This window comes from Camelus bactrianus, chromosome 2 (genome assembly GCF_048773025.1).
Source record: "Camelus bactrianus isolate YW-2024 breed Bactrian camel chromosome 2, ASM4877302v1, whole genome shotgun sequence".
Taxonomy (NCBI): domain Eukaryota; kingdom Metazoa; phylum Chordata; class Mammalia; order Artiodactyla; family Camelidae; genus Camelus; species Camelus bactrianus.
The window spans coordinates 19,568,656-19,585,316 of NC_133540.1; the positions used below are offsets into that span (position 1 = coordinate 19,568,656).

At 45.8% G+C, this 16,661-nt stretch overlaps 1 protein-coding gene and 1 long non-coding RNA gene across 2 annotated transcripts; one reads left to right on the forward strand and one right to left on the reverse strand.

Annotated features, from left to right (window-relative positions):
• Window positions 1-59: 59 nt before the first annotated feature.
• PPID (peptidylprolyl isomerase D) lies at window positions 60-11,096 on the reverse strand. Its single transcript, XM_010955498.3, has 10 exons — window positions 10,864-11,096; window positions 9,498-9,638; window positions 7,762-7,868; window positions 5,762-5,950; window positions 4,796-4,918; window positions 4,530-4,636; window positions 2,588-2,729; window positions 1,308-1,394; window positions 1,162-1,204; window positions 60-425 (listed from the first exon to the last, which is right to left on the reverse strand). Exons 1-10 carry the CDS (start codon window positions 10,946-10,948, stop codon window positions 337-339), a joined length of 1,113 nt encoding a protein of 370 aa, XP_010953800.2. The 5' UTR covers window positions 10,949-11,096; the 3' UTR covers window positions 60-336.
• LOC123616986 (uncharacterized) lies at window positions 1,866-2,730 on the forward strand. The gene is made up of 2 exons (XR_006725079.2): window positions 1,866-1,961; window positions 2,536-2,730. It is a non-coding gene; the product is annotated as an uncharacterized LOC123616986 (long non-coding RNA).
• Window positions 11,097-16,661: the final 5,565 nt, after the last annotated feature.

Consider the following 16,661-nt stretch of genomic DNA (forward strand, 5'->3'; position numbering starts at 1 on the left):
AACACCAGGACAAACCAACCAGAGAGGCCTCCAAGAACTGAGAAAAACAATACACACACTCAAACTTCCATCTCTTTATTCAGAGAAGATATGTCTTCAGGGGTTTAAAGAGGCTGGACACCATTATTCCGTGTGAATAATGCACACAGCCACTTTTAAAAACATCAACTTCCCTGTATGTGTTAAGAGTGAGTCCCTGTGGGTGTTCCCAGGCTGTACACAGTGGGGCTGACGTAGCGAAGGGAACACATCAGGCGAAGGGAACACATCAGGCGCACGGAACACACAAAACCCTTTGCACAACCAGCGTGTAGTTAAGCAAAGCTGGGTTCCTTACTAAGCAAACATTTTTGCATACGCTGCCTTCTCTTTGTCTTTCTGTGCCTTTATCTTTTGTTTGACTTTCAGCAGTTCTGCCTGGATAGCTGCAAAATAAATATGTAATATGAGCTGTTCTCCAAACATCCAAATAATTAGGGTGACAGTTACTCCCCCTCATAAACTCCTTTCTAAAGTGGAACTGAGCCCTGATTACAGAGTATTTTACTCTGCAAAAGCGATCACACAAACCATGAAGTGTTTTAGAAGACTGTCAACCAAGAGACTAATGAAGTCCGCCTTCTCCATCTCCACAACGGAGGACACCAAGTGTGGCCCTTGCTTCACTTCAGCAGTGAGACCAAGATGTATTTTAACATCCAGATCTAGTATCACTATTTGTAGTTGGTTTATTTGAAAAACAAGCAAGTCAGAACATTAACTGGGTGGTGCCCGAAGCTTTCCAAGACGCTCCTACAACACACCCAGTGGCTGGAGTATTTAGGCTATGGCCACGTGCAGCTTAAGGAATGCTGCCAAACATTAAATACTGTGTTTTCTAATGCCGCTCTTCATCCAGAATGACAGGACTAGGAACCAGTCGCCAAGCGATAAAGTAGAGCGAACAGTTCAGACACGTGAACGTGAGTTTTCTGGGAGGGACCAGGGTGTGAGCTCTGAAGGCAGGGCCCCTGATGGGCTCAGGGCAGCGTCACGGGGCCTGGCCGGTAGCAGGCGTCTGTGACCCCTGCTCAACAAGCACCTACGCACAAGGGGCCAGTGGGTCGTGAGGATGGGTTATTAAAGGACAAAAGACTTTCACTACAGAAACTGCCCCCTTACCTTTATCTTCCGGTGCAATCTCCTGAGCCTTCTTAAGATCAGCCTGTAATTGAAAAAACATTAAAAGAAATAAAAGATGATGATTCATGACAGTGGTGTTTTTGGTTTTTTTTTTTTTTTAATTAAAATTGAGGACAAAATTTTACCAATGCTTCATTGTATTCTTTTAATCCTTGCCATCCCTGGGCCCTCCGGTACAGGGCTTTGGTGTTTGATGGGTCTATTTCAAGTGCCTACAAAAAATTAGAAAATTAGTGTTTTTATCCAAATACTGAGTACCCGGCAGGTACACTATAGATTTCAGTTTACTGCCTGTCAGCTCCAAAACAACTCCACCGCTCTGGGGCCACGGAGCCAGTGGGTGGGTGTGAGGTTCTGTGGGGCGTGGGCAGGCGCGGCATGGACGTGGAGGAGGAGCCCGTCCCCCCGAGGCCCGCTGCCCCCTCCCCGGGCTCCTACTGCCCAGCCCGCGGCCCGCAGGCGTGGTGCCCGGGGAACTCTGCCACCCAGCAAGGCACAGCTCTCCCTCCAGCCCCACGCCAGCAGGGAGTGTGCTCTGCTCCTGTACCGCACGTGTCTGCACAAATACACACACACTGTACCGCACGTGTCTGCACAAATACACACACACACACATACACAGCACCAGAGGTGGGCTTTCAGAAATGCATGCTGTAGTTTGAAAACTGTTTCCAACTCCTCAACAGGGAGGCGTTCACTGGTGCTCTATTTAAGGACAGAACTGCCGCCACCTTTGCAGCCGTGTCAGCCAGTGTTCCTGGATGTCCCCGCGAAGACAGGTGACCTTCCTGTGTGTTGCCTTTTAACTAAAAATACCTAAATCTCTATGAGGCCCTTATCATGTGCCCTGCACCGTGCTAAATGCTTTACGTACGTCACACAGTCTTCACAGCAACCCCAAGAGTGTCTCCATTCGCATACAAAGAAATCACTACTCTCTAAAATTAGGAACTCTCTCAAGATCAGAAAGTAAGTGACAATGGTGTCTGCAAAAACCATGTCTAGAAAAAAAAAAAAAAGAATCTAGAAAACTAAAAAAAAAGAAAAAAACAAAACCACCACATCCACTGACTCCATAAGCCACCTTCTTAATCGTTCCTAGTTTTGTCTCCTAAGCCCAGCACCAAACAGGAGCTCAACCGTTAAATGAATAAATGAGCTGATACATGTGCTTTGAGGGAAAAAGTGTCTGCAGAGAAGTTAGGTGATATGGTGTCATATGCTAAATGAATGGTTTGACAGGAAGAGCTGAAGGTACAAAACATTTAGGGATAAAATGCTTTATGTTCTTTGAGTCTCATTAGGGCCTATGCAGTAAGACACACATGCTAATATCACATAAACTGCTTTCAGCTCAAAATAAGTCACAATCCAACTCTCAAAAAGCTGACGTCAACAGACTTACCTCCACACAACTGTCGACCGCGCCCTGCCAGTCGGACATCTTCAGTTTACAGGCGCCGATGTTCAGCACGCAGCTTAAAGCCACGGACTGCAGCCTGGCAGCGTCGGCCTCCTGGGTGACAGCCTTGTACGCTTCCACGTACCTGGAGGACACGGGACCAAAAGCAGCGTGAAGCCACCGCCATGACTCACTCTGCTGCTTCCACGAGACCACAGCTGCCGCCTCACTTCTGCACAAAAGCTCACCAGACGCTAACATTCTCCATGCCAACAATCCTTTTATTAAATACTTTCCTTTAGAAGATTTGTTTTCTTTGTTCCAACTCCTTTCCCAGAGTGTTCAAAGAGGCCGATTTAAGACCAACCCCCAAACCTAAAGATTATACGCTAACACTTTTGTCTTTTAAAACTCAGGTCTCCACTGTCCACTCTGCAATGTAATCAGGACTGGAGCCGAGATGCTCACTGTGGGAGGGAACGGACGGGAGAAGTCGTGTTGATCCTGAATGTATTTTAATGTAGTTCCCAACTCTGTTTACTGAGAAGGGCCCTGAACCAGTAAGCACACCTGGCCCCAGACTTTGCTCTCTATAGAGTTTACACCCCAGTGAAAGGAATCAGGGCTCCCTGGAGAAAGTAGATCTAGAAACAAGGTTAAGTGTAAGATGAGCCTAGAAGGCCTCGTGCCAGAAAGCAAGCGCGTGCTCACAGACGAACAGGAACACATCAAAAGGATACGGGAGAGGGGGCGTCCCCTGGATGAACGTGGGACCCTCTGAGCATCAGAAAGAATGACGGTAGTAGTATAATACGTTCAGCTAAAGAAAACCACACGTCTATAAAGATACCCCATAAGGGGGGGGGGGGGTCCTTTCAAACAGAAGAATGCCAGCTAGTAACTGAAGGCTAAAACTAGAAAATCACAGTTGTCCAAGCTTCAGTGTAACACCGGATTCAGCAAAGATCTTCAGCGATGCTGAAGCCACCTGACGGAAGGTCAGGAACCAGGTATTCACACAGTCGCACAGGACCACCTCACAGAGGAGGCACTGTTGACAAAGGGCAGGTGCGTTTGTAGGACATCCGGCTAACGCCACTTTAGCCAGGTGCCAGACCTCAAAACAGGCCAGGCTGCCGTGTGGCTTCAGGATGTGACGTCACGGGAAACGTGCATCCCGTCTGAGTCCTCGTGCCGAAATATTCAACCGCTAACTGAACCTGAGGAAGCAATAAACAAACGCAGACGGAATTCTGTAAGGCCACTGACTTGGATGCCACAAAATGCAAATGACTGAAAACCATGTAGAGTGCGGACCATTAGAAAGTTAGAAAGCTAGAGACATAAAAACCAACTGCTACAATGGATTCTGGAGTTAAAAACACCACCACCACCTGGGGACATCTGCATACGGATTATGTACTAGATAATATTGTATCAATGATATTTCCAAGATTTTTTAATGCTGTTAAGGCTAAGCAGAAGAATGTCCTTGTTTCTTATGAAACATTTGCTAAAATATTAGGGAATAAACTGTCACAGAATCTGCAACTTCCTTTCAAATGATTCTGAAAAAACAAATAGAGCAAGTTAAAAATTGGTGAAAGCAGGTAAAGGTACGTGAGTGTTCGTGTACTGCTCTTTTTTTTTTTTAATGGAGGGACTGGGGATTGAACCCAGGACCTCGTCCGGCTAAGCATGTGCTCTACCACTGAGCTACACCTTCCCCACTCATGTACTCTTCTTAACTTTTCTGTATTTTGAAATTTTTCAATATAAGAATCTGGAGGCAACCGAAGCAATGTAACTATTTCAATACACCGGGTTACTCTGCAAGTAATATGCCAAAAATACAAAACAAACAAGCAAAAAAAAACTCTTGAATTTCAGTTTAAAATTCAATTTACAAGTTCTTAAAAGCAATTCGTAAAAAATATTTTATTACCTTAAAACTTTTGTGTATTTTTTAATAGCCATCTCCCAGTTCTGGGATTTGAAAAAAGTATTTCCAATGTTCTTTAAGTCTTCTGTTATCAATAAAATTTTATCTACCTGTATAAAACAAAGAACACAAATATGCTGGGTTTGAATGTGTAATGTGCTTTAATGCTAAGTTTTGTCAGTAAGACTGATTGATACAAAAAATTCAAAATTTTAGTACTAAATACTTTTAGCAATTTAAGTAACTGAAGTTTATCTGAAAGTACTCACGTCTTTTAAATCGATGTCCGCATCCTCAGGGAAATCCGGATGACTGTCACTAGAACCGTCTTTTGGGAATATTCCCCAGTCATCCCCGTCCTTCAACTCCCCGCATTCTGCAATAACGCACAACTGTAAAAATAACCCTCAATTGTAGAAGTGCACCACCACATTAACGGTGATTACAAGAAAGCTCTGGGTTTAAAAGCTCTCCGCTGCAAGGCACCAACACCATCCGAGTCGCTCCTGAAGTGACAGGCTGACCCTAGGAGGCTCAGCTGCTCCAAGTGCAATAATGCCCTCTACACGCCTTCCAAGTAGCAGCACGGTGCGAGGGCACAAAGTGTCCTACTGCTACGCGACAGCGCAGGGTGAGCTGGACATTTTATCATCTTCTGTGGAATTTCCTTCCGGTGGGGCACGTGCTTTCAGCTGACTCCTGTTTCCCTCGTACTCAAGGCAGCCTCCCACCTGTAGGTATTCGAGTCTCCAATTCCCCTCCCTCATGGCCAGTGAGGTCAAGAAGGATGGCCGTTGTGACCCCCAGACATTCAGAACACCAGGACCTCCAGGGTTACACGGTCTGGTCTAAACCCACAGGAAATTTATACAGGACGAGGAAATAGGCCAAGAAGTTACATAACATGATCAAGGCTAACACCACAAGTTAAACGGCAGAGAGGAGACCAGGAGCCCTGCTTTCCTGTGCTCTGCGCTCTGTGCCAGCACAGACTGACACCACGCTGTGCAGATACAGGAGACTTCACTACCGAAAATCACCAAGACTGAAGCTGAAATAATACGAATCTCCTTCTGAACTGCCCTCATCTCTCCCGCTGCAGAGAACAGCTCTGAAGAAGTGGCGGGTCCAGGCTTCCACACAAGTCACCCCAACGGTTTTCAGTCAACAATCGCTGACCCCCTCACTTACACATCCTAAGACAACGAGGGGCCGTCCTGGGACTCATTACTCACTTTGGCAGGTTTTTCCCCCTTCACTTCCACATTTTCCAGAATCCTCGCCACACCCATTCCTTTAATGACTTGGCCAAACACCACGTGTTTCCCATCCAAGTGAGGCGTTGGGACGGTCGTGATGAAGAACTGGGACCCATTGGTGTTGCAGCCGGCGTTTGCCATGCTCAGCAGGCCCTCCTTATCGTGCTGCAGAGATAAAAGCATTGAGAGCCCGGTCAGGGTAAGCCTGAACCATTCCTTACTGACCACTCACATCCAACTGCGAGACCAAACCACGGGTGTAATCTGACTTGCATAAAGTGCAACCTTTAGTTCAGAAAACAAGGGCACTTCATCGCTTCTAAACTTTAAGGAAAGCTTATGAAATCAAATTAGACAAGAGACACAACAGTGGGGGCAGGGCTAGTCCCTGTAAACTGGCCACACTGAGAAAACGCTTGCACTCCATCTTTAAGATGAAGGTGCTGCCTTGTGGAAATTTAGAGCTTTTTTTATGACAGGTGCTCTTTCTTCGGAAAAGCACTGGACAGTGTTCTCACTTTAAGGCCTGCATGAATCATGACTCTTCCTTTACACATCAGTAACCTGGGAACACTGAGGACACTCGGCATGCACAGGACCTTCACAGTGACCTTCCTAACCTCCAAGGAAGCCAAGGATTACGGCTTGCATCCCAGGGGAGCACTGCTTAGGAGACGACCCTGGAGGAGCTGCTGCAGACACCCTGAAGCAGGTCCCACTGCACACCCACCTGTCCGCAGGTTCTGTGAGACCCGCGTTCCTCCTCTCCCCACCTCACCCTTGGGCTTCCTGAACGTGTCCCGTTTTGGGCCACACGTGGCACTCATATCAGCCTCCCAGGGAAACGCCCGCACCCCATGCCTGCATCTCCTACGGTTTCCGAGGCCGAGTCTGCAAGAAGCGCCTGTCCTTCCGGGCCCCTTTCTTTTGATCAGTGTGTTCATCACCTGATCTTAGTCTCATCCCTCTGGTAGCTTCCCTTTTTCCTTCCCAAAAATCTGGTGCTTCCCCCCCAATATTATTATTTCCTCAGCCTCCTCATGCCTGTGTCTTCCCTCAGTCACCTCCCTCCCTCCACTGGCACCTACACTCCACCTCCCATCCAACCAAACCTCAGCCACCCCGCAGGGCCTGGTGTGCCAGCCTAGGTACCCCTTCCTCCTCCTCCTCATCTTCTCGCACCATTTGGGCCGCATCAGTGACACCTTTCTCCCAGAGCAGACACAGAAAGTCTCAATCACTTATTCCCCAGTTGTCCATGTGTTTTAATCTTGTCTTTCTGCCAGGATTTTAAGCTCCTTACCGTGAAGACTTTTCATTCTCATAAACCCTTTGGCGCCCATGACAGCACTAAGCACGTACAGCTGCAGTCAATAAATACTTTTAAAAGAATGATGACATTTTGTCAAATTAACCCAACTACCTTGCTCACATTGCTCACTTCCAAAGATCTCCCTTTCTGTACTTAACACGTCCATTCTTACAACCTGACTGACGCCACGTACCCTGATGGGGACGTCTTGGGACAATGACGATGAGATGGCACAGGCACCAGTAATGTCCTTCAGGAGCCTGGACACCAACCAGATGTGCCAGTTCCCAAGCCCAACAGCCTGGACATTAGCGATGGTGTGGCTGCTCTTCAAATTTAACCACAAAGATGCTCAAGTTACCGTCCTTCCGATGAGAACACTTCTCTTAGAGACAAGTCTGCCACGTGGTGGCCACCAGTAAAAACTCACTGGCCTTACTGAAGTACATAAACCTGGATCACGATGAAATAACTGTGTTCTTGCCAAATAAAGTCACTCCTGGATAAAATTTTTTCGTATTAAAGATGCATATTTACAAATACGGTACCTTTCACAAGAAAAGGAGAATCAAAGCACACCTGAGGCACTTACCTTAATCCAACAACTCTCCCACACACACAACCTTTATTATCAGCAATAAACATGCATTTTTGTCAACTTTACCTTATAATGGAAATTTTCATCTTCAAATTTTTCACCATAAATACTTTCTCCACCTGTCCCATTCTGATTTGAGAAGTCGCCACCCTGAATCATAAATTTCTTAATAACTACAAAAGAGGAAAACAGCTATTAGAAACTACAAAATGACCTCAGCAACGTTGACTAACAAGTATTTAACAGTGACGAAGGCTTCCTAAAACGTGTCTCTAGTCTTGTCACTCCCATCTCTCCCCACCCATCCCAACAGCTCCAGACTCTCAAAACGCTTCTCCCAGTGAGTTCCAACCAGTTACTGTCTGATGCCCTAACACTCACAGTGTGAGATCATACAGCACCTCCACTATGAAACTGTCAGAGACCCCAAAATTGGATCTCCTAATTTCCCCCACCACAGTATCTTGATTCTACCTCCATTTCATAATACGCATCAGAGCGATCTGTCTCTTTCAGCAAATGATTAGCTCCTTAAGTAACCACATGTGTGGCTGGGCACACGCTGGTTACTCAATGATGCCTCCTGAACAAGCCCACCACCCCCTGGAGATGTTACACTGTGATGGAAGCGCTTAGACCAAAGGCTCCCAAGAACACTGCCACCACCACGTTCAGAGATTGCCTAGGACTCCCGTGTCTCAGGAACTGTCAGTGCTTTAGCAAGGCAGTGAGGAGACACGGCTGGATGGTAAAGGGAAGATACAGGCAGAGCCTGGAGGAATCCCTGAGTTCCCTTATGCTCCCCCGGCCCCAAAAGGTCACAGGGCACATTCTTCCCCCAGCACAGAAAATGCACCACGTACAATGTACAATGTTTCTGCCCAGAAAGCCCTTTAGAGACCTAGCATTTTTTAGCAATAAAGTATTTTTAAATTAAGGTACATACATTTTTTAAGACATAATGCTGTTGCACACAACTGACTAAAGGACAGTGTAAACGTAATTTTTTGTACACACTGGGAAACTAAAAATTTGTGTGACTCGCTTTATGGCAATATTCACTTTACTGCGGTGGTCTGGAACCAAACCTGCAGGATTTCTGTGGTATGCCTATATTTTGATATTTTATTAAACACTAAAGTAAATCAACAGTTTAAATATTTTAAAATCAATGTTATTTTTTTCTTAATCAAGTTTTTTTAAATTAACTACTCATATATATATAAACATGTACTTTAACTTATTTGTTTACTCACTAAATACTCATTGAGCACCTACTCAGCAACTATACTCCATGCTGAGGACAAAACTGTGAGAAGATACAGTTCCTGAACGCATGGAGCCTACAGCCTGTTGCGGGAGCCATCAAATTATCACCAAAGGCAGGACGCACAGTGTGAAGAGCAGTGTGAAAGATCACCTTTTAATGACACATCACACCAGGTGTCCAATCTTAAATCAGCTGCCGTCTTCCCAAGTGATCCTGCCCAAGAAGTAGCCATAACCTTTTGACCCCAGGCAGTCAAGCTATCCAAGCTCTGTTTATCACAGCCACACCCTGGTGAAGCCAGGGCAGTCCATCTCTCTATAAATACACCTAAGCACCCTCCCCTTGGTAATTCCGCCTCTCACAGCCCAGCCTTCATGAAACTGAGCTACGGTCTCAGATGTCAGAGCATCCTCTTGGAAACTAACAGTCATTTTTTAACTCTCACCCCCTACTCAGTGTTTTCTTCTGTAACTCCTACAAAACAGGATTCATTTATCGCTGGAAGAATCAGATTCAGAAAATGTACACATACTTCGATGGAAAGGGCATCCTTTGAAATGCAGAGGTTTCCCAGTGGTGGGGCCAATGCCTTTTTCTCCTGTACACAACGCACGAAAATTTTCTGCAGTTTTGGGTACAATATCTGCAAACAATTCTACGACAATTCGACCAACTGAAAAAAAATGAAATTGCATTAGTATACAAAACAACCAAACAGGCAAATGATAAAAGGAGAGCTGGTAAAATTATGGTGACAGAAATACCAAGTTCTCTTTTTTGGTCATTTTTCTAGTATTCAAATTTGGTTTGCCTCACATTAAGTACCACCTATCTAGATGAATTTGAAGCAATTATCTTACTATAAAGGATCGTAAGTACAGTACCCAGAAGATTAACCCCATATAAGGACACCGCTTAACTACAAATGGCTTTGAGTAATTTCTCCGACATGTGCTCACAACTTACAATCACCAAGTAACCAACAGGAGAAAATGAATATCCTTTGGGTGGTCAGGCTGGCCAAGTTTCAGGTACAGCTATAGCCTCTGTGCTCTGTGGAATCTGCGTAGTGCTGTCCCTGAAGCAAAAGCTGAAAAAGTTTCCCTTCTAGCTAGACTAACTCCTAAAGCAGCTAGAAATAAACTCAGCATTAAATTTCAAAACGAACTAAATGTACACATAAGTCTGTGTGCGTGTGTGTGTCCATAACCACCCCCGGGTCCCTGAATCCGGGTGTGTCCGTATGCACACGCACTCAGACACCCTGCCTGGCCGGCAATTACAACGTGTTGCAGAACCGGGGCACTCGGCGGCAAAGCAATGCGCTGATTCACGAGACCTCGGGAGCTTCGGGGCCGCTGCGGTATCCTAGGCAACCAGCCTGCCACACTGCTCTCACTCTCCCCAACGCGAAAACTGAGAGAACGCTCCCAGTATGACTGCGCCTCTCAGTTAAGAATTACTAATAAGAAAAAATAATAATAAGCAAAGGTTGCTTTAGTTTATAAGTAACATGGCAAATGCAGATATACGGCGCGTGGCAAATCAGCGCGTGAAGGGAGCCCACCAGACGCATAACCCGGGGTTTTTCCGAACATCCCCTGAACACAAAGTCCTCTGATTTTATGCCCACGTGACGGTGCTGGGCGGCGGGGAGATGCGAACAAATAAGGAGACAAACCCAAAGGCCGCCACCATCCCCGGACAGAAATTTCCAGAAACTGGCGCGCACCCGGCGGCACTGGTTCAAGAGCGCAGGCTCGAGCCTGCCGCGGACGCCCGGAGTGTTCCAGAATCCGGCGTGGGTAGCCGTCCCCGCGCCTCAGGCCTGACCCCGGCCCGAGCCGCACCTCGACCTCGGGGGCCCCGACCCCTCCCAGGGCGTCCCGCCTCCTCACCTCGCTCCCCTCCGACGTCCACGTCCAAGAAAACGCGGGGGTTACTGGGGTTGGAGGGCTTGGCCTGGGGGGAAGGGTGCGACATTGTGACCTGCAAATGCGCTTGAGAGCGGCTCGCACCACCGCGTGGCCACCGGGCAGCTTGAACCCCAGGAAAGCCCGCTCCGCAGAGAAAGGCGGCGCTGACGAGCCGCTTCCGGCGCGGGGTCCTGGAACCGCGGCTCGACTTCCGGCGCCGCTGCCCGACTTCCGGCGCCTCTGCCCGACTTCCGGTGCCGCTGCCCGACTTCCGGTGCCGCTGCCCGACTTCCGGTGCCGCTGCCCGCTGCGTCCACAGCCCTCGAGCAGCTGGCGCACGGCTTGGCGGCACCTTCTCTGTCCCTGGGTTTCCCGCTTTTCTCACCCCTTCACGTTGCAGCCCCGGTCCCTTTTATTCTTTTCGCTCGCGTCCCGTCGTTCTTCCTGCCGTCGTGGTGTGAGAGAGCTTGCCAGGTGCCATCCCCGTTCCGGCCTCAGCGCCGCTCGCGCCTGGGGCTGCGTCTCCGAAACCCCGTTCTATTGGAAAATAGGAATAAAAGTGCCCACCTGGGAGGGTCGTCGTGACGGTAAAGGCGCCAGTCGGCTTGCAGGTGCCGGCACAGCCCGGTGGCGGCTCGCCCGCGGTCGTGCAGTTGTAGTTTGATTCTCCGCCGACAGCGGGAGTGAGTGCGGAGGCTCCAGACGAGGGCAGCTCGTTCCCCGGGAGCCTGCGTCCCCTCCGCGCACTTTACTTCGGGGGCTCGTGCACACGCTTCCCCTTCTGTGCGAGGACGCAGTCGCACCGTTGATAAAGCCTCATTCTGGACAAGAGTGGTTTGTTCTTCAGCGTTTTGCAGTATTGTAATTAACTTAGTGATTTGATCAGTCTCCTCCCATTAGCGTTAAACTCCACGAGGACAGGAGTTTCTTTTGTGTTTTCATTTCTCTGTGCCCAGCACTTCTGGCAGTGTCAGGAGAATGTTTAGAGAAACTCTTAACCACAGGTTTCACTTCCATGTGCCTTTACGTACAATATCGTAAGGTTCTCTGTATCAGCTCCTGACAGGCTGATCTTTTCAAATTCCAGCACATTGAAATTCATGTAAAATGTTAATTTTTTGTGAGTTGATGACCTTCAGTTCCATGGTGTTATCCGCTGTGGTTCCCTGAAGGTCCAGAACAGCTCAGCACAGAACCTTTGGGTCCCTTGATAAGTAACAGAGTCAAAATAAGTTGTTCTCATGCGTAATTGAATCACTATGCTGTAAATCGGAAATTAACACTACCTTGTAAACCAACTATACTTCAGTAAAAAGAAGAAAATTGTTCTCTTTCTTACTCCAGTCTCATTTCCAGGCTGCAAACTGGTCACTTATACTTTGTCTCTTATCTAGTGATAAGTAAAAATTAAAATTTTTATTCTGATCTAGCTTAAACTCACATTTTAGCTTATTCCAAGAATGGTCACTTATACACTGTAACTTCTTAACTGTTCTTACCATGATGAATAGCATGGTTAACTAGGCAGTGTAGCTACACATTTCTTGGCCATCAGACTTTTGGGGTTCAAATTCGGTCTAATAGGTACTTGGGACTTTGGGCAAGTTACTTTGTCTCTCTGTCCTCAGTTCCCTCATCTATAAGTTAAGATAATAATATGTATCTTTTAAGGTTTTTATGGGGACTACATGATTATTTAGGTGTTTTTAGTATCTGACACACAGTTCTCAAACTGCAAGAAATTATAATTAACCATAAATAGTAATAGTTTATTATAATATGTACTAATACCAACATATTTCAAAGTGAAAGTTAAGACTGCAGAGGTACTTGGAGGACGCCTCTGAATTCTCAGAAAGTATAACATGATTCTCTCTGTTACACAGTTTCCTGGGTGTAAAAGACTAATCCACATGTTACTCTCACTTATCTAGACTTTTCACAGGAAAGTCACAGCTTTATATAAACTGTCATATTCCTAGAACCAACCATATAACAGAATCATACCTTTGGAAACCTCTCCAGAACCAAACTAGTAAGATAAATCCTTCTCATAGATGACAAACTGTCTCATTGTCACTCTGCTTACTTAAGACAGGGTTTCTGAGTTCTGAAGTTCTGAGTTCTGAAGCCTCTGTGTAGCCAGGAACAGAGCCAGAACTATGCACTATTTCTTAAGGCTAAGGACACAATTTAATCTGGATGGAGGGAGGAGAATTTGCTCTAAGAGCCCTATGATTATTGTTTCCATCTCTTCCTACTAAATGTGGCAGGATAATATTAACAGATACGTCTGCCAACCAGCATTCTCCTCTCAGTGTTTCTGTGCTTTGCTGGACCCCAAACAAGCAGCTAGGGATTCGGTGCTAGTTGCTTTAAGGAAACAATGTGACAACAAAGAAAGAGTAAAAAGAAAAAGTCCTTCCTGCCTGGCTTTGCGGTTGCCAAAGGGTTGGCTCTGCAGGAACCAAAAAGACGCCTGGCATATAATAGCAAGAGATTTGAATAAAACATCTTTTGTAAGAGGACAGCTTTCTACTTGCAGGAAACATTAGAACTCAAGCAAAGAAACCCATGTGCTGTGTTGGGAGTGAAGAGGTTGTGAGTGGTGGAGATAGGAGAGGAGGAGAAGCAGGTGGGTCGACTTCCACTGTCGCAGAAAAGGGGAGTCTGAACCGTGTTCCCCGGTCACATGCCTGCAGAAAAGCAAACCTCCATGGAGCTGCTGGTGAGCTCTGAGAGCAGAAGGAAAGCGCCCAGACTCCTGAGTACAGCCCGGGCGGGCAGCGGGCCCTAGAGAGAGAATGTGCATTCGCGGTGGGAGTAGGTAGGTCCGGGGTGGGGGAGACAGACTCCCAGAGATTTCCTATGCCCGGACTTGGAGTGAGAGCAAAACAGTATCCCTGTACATCCAAGTGTGCCGTGGAAGAGGAAAGACAGGCGGCCTCCACACCTAAACGGGAGCTTGCAGAAGGGGTCTCTGAACTCAGTGGAGGCTTGATGACTGAGTTAGTCAGGTTCCTCCCTGGATGCCTACATACAGAGATGACATTAGGAACCAGAGGCTCCCAACTTGCCACCAAAAAGTAGACGTTCTCAGATTTAGGTCCAACCCAGCTGGGAAAAGGTGGGATACCAGAAACTGGCAAAGAATATGGTATTACCGATCCTTTGGAATAGGCCATTCAAAATCGAACTGAAGATGAGTTACAGAAAAATAAACTTGTGTTTCATCCACACCTGAGCTGACACCCTCACATGGGCACAGGCCATGGATGACTGAGATCCTCACTAGGACCCAGACAAGTTTGAAGGAAAACCCAAGCGCCTTGTCAAAGGTAAGAAATCAGGAAGGACACCAGAATTTGGGGAGAAAGATTCAGGATCCTATATGTAACACAGTTAGGCTCTGATCGCAAAATTAGAAATCCGAGGGGGGCCAACATAGAAATCCTTAAGGAGACAACGTTATTCTGCTCCCAAAGGGAGCACTTGGTGTCAATGAGTGGGAGACAGCCCTAACTAAGGCCCCCCACTCTGAATCATATAGAGAAATGCTGCTTCCACTACGAGATCAGTGACCACAGACAGAATGGAAGAGGCGCTGTCAGGCCCTGCCTGCTAAATGGGTGACTCTCCAAGGCTGCTGACTGTAGGTGTTCTGAGCTGGAACACTGAGCCAATGGAAGACAGCAGATGCCACCAGGGCACCGCCAAGTCTCTGCCACCAGCAGAAATCATCCCACAGACAGAAATGGTGTGGAGGGCTCTCCCTGGGGACTCCCAGGAGGACAAGATTCTTCTCCCAGGAGCGGGACGCGATATGACAAAAAACAGATGTTGATATCAGTTCACAGTAACCCCAGTGAGGAGGGTTTGCGTCTGTTCTTTTTCTGAGGAGCCATAAGATTAACTGTTTTCAGTTGCAAAGTTTATATTTACCTGCTGAACCAAAATCAGTGATACACTGATTTGAACCAATAAGACCACTGTTCAAGTCCTTAGTATTCCTTTTCTCCAAAGGAAAAAAATTCACATTATTCTGAAAAGACTTCCTCAAAATGGATTTTTTGATTATCGCAAACAAAAATAATCATAAAGAGCATCTACTGCCCATTGCTGTGTGCCAGCCTCTGTGCAAAGGACTTTACATACTTTTAAAAATTGACTTTTTTAAATTGAAGAATAGTTGATTTCCAATGCTGTGTTACTTTCTGGTGTACAGCACAGTGATTCAGTTACATATATATATTCTTTTTCATTATAGGCTATTCAAAGTATTGAATATAGTTTCCTGTGCTACACAGTAGCGCCTTTTTTTTAAAATCTATTTTATATACAGTAGTGTGTGTCTGCTAACCCCAAACTCCTAATTTATCCCTCCCCGGCCAGTGTTTTACATACTTAATGTTATTTAATCCTCAAAATAATTGTGTCACTGGTGATCTTAACATCCTATTTTATTTAGCAGATAAATAAGTGCTAGTGAGGTTAAGGAAGTTGCCTCATGGGATTCCAAAGCCGACTCACTATGTACTAGAAAGATAGAACCTGACAACTATCTTTAAACCTGTAAGGTTTAAATATTGTGTTAAGATGGTCACACTGCCCAAGGCAATCTATAGATTTAATGTGATCCCTATCAGATTACTGAAGACATTTTTCACAGAATTAGAACAAATAATCCTAAAATTTATATGGAATCACAAAAGACCCAGAATTGCCAAAGCAATACTGAAGAAAAAGAAAGAAGCTGGAGGAATAACCCTCCCAGACTTCAGACAGTACTACAGAGCTACAGTAGTCAACACAGCATGGTATTGGTACAGAAACACACATATGGATTAATGCAACAGAAAAGAGAGCCCAGAAATAAACCCAGAGACCTGTGGTCAATTAATCTTTGACAAAGAAGGCAAGAATATACAATGGAGAAAAGACAGTCTCTTTAGCAAATAGTGTTGGGAAAACTGGAGAGCAGCATGTAAATCAATGAAGTTAGAACACTCCCTCACACCGTACATGAAAATAAACTCAAAATGGCTTAAAGACTTAAATATAAGACAAGATACAATAAACCTCTTAGAAGAAAACATAGGCAAAACATTCTCTGACATAAATCTTAGCAATATTCTCTTAGGGCAGTCTTCCCAGGAAAAAGGAATGAGAGCAAAAATAAACAAATGGAACTTAATTAAACTTACAAGCTTTTGCACAGCAAAGGAAACCATAAGCAAAACAAAATAACAACCTACGGAATGGGAGAAAATATTTGCAAATGATGAGGCTGACAAAGGCTTAATTTCCAGAATATATAAACAGCTCATGCAACTTAATAACAAAACAAACAAACAAACAAACAACCCACTCCAAAAATGAGCAGAAGACCTAAACAGTCTCCAATGAAGACATACGAATGGCCAATAGATGTGAAAAAAATGCTCAATATCGCTGATTATCAGAGAAATGCAAATCAAAACTACAATGAAGTATCACCTCACACCAGTCAGAATGGCCATCATTCATAAGTCCATGAATGATAAATGCTGGAAAGGGTGTGGGGAAAATAGAACCCTCCTACACTGTTGGTGGGAATATAGTTTGATGCAGCCATTATGGAAAATACTCTGGAGAGTCCTCAAAAAACTAAAAATAGACTTACCGTATGACCCAGTAATCCCACCCCTGGGTATATATCCAGAAGGAACTCTAATTTGAAAAGACACACGCACCCCAACGTTCATAGCAGTATTATTTATAATAGCCAAGACATGGAAACA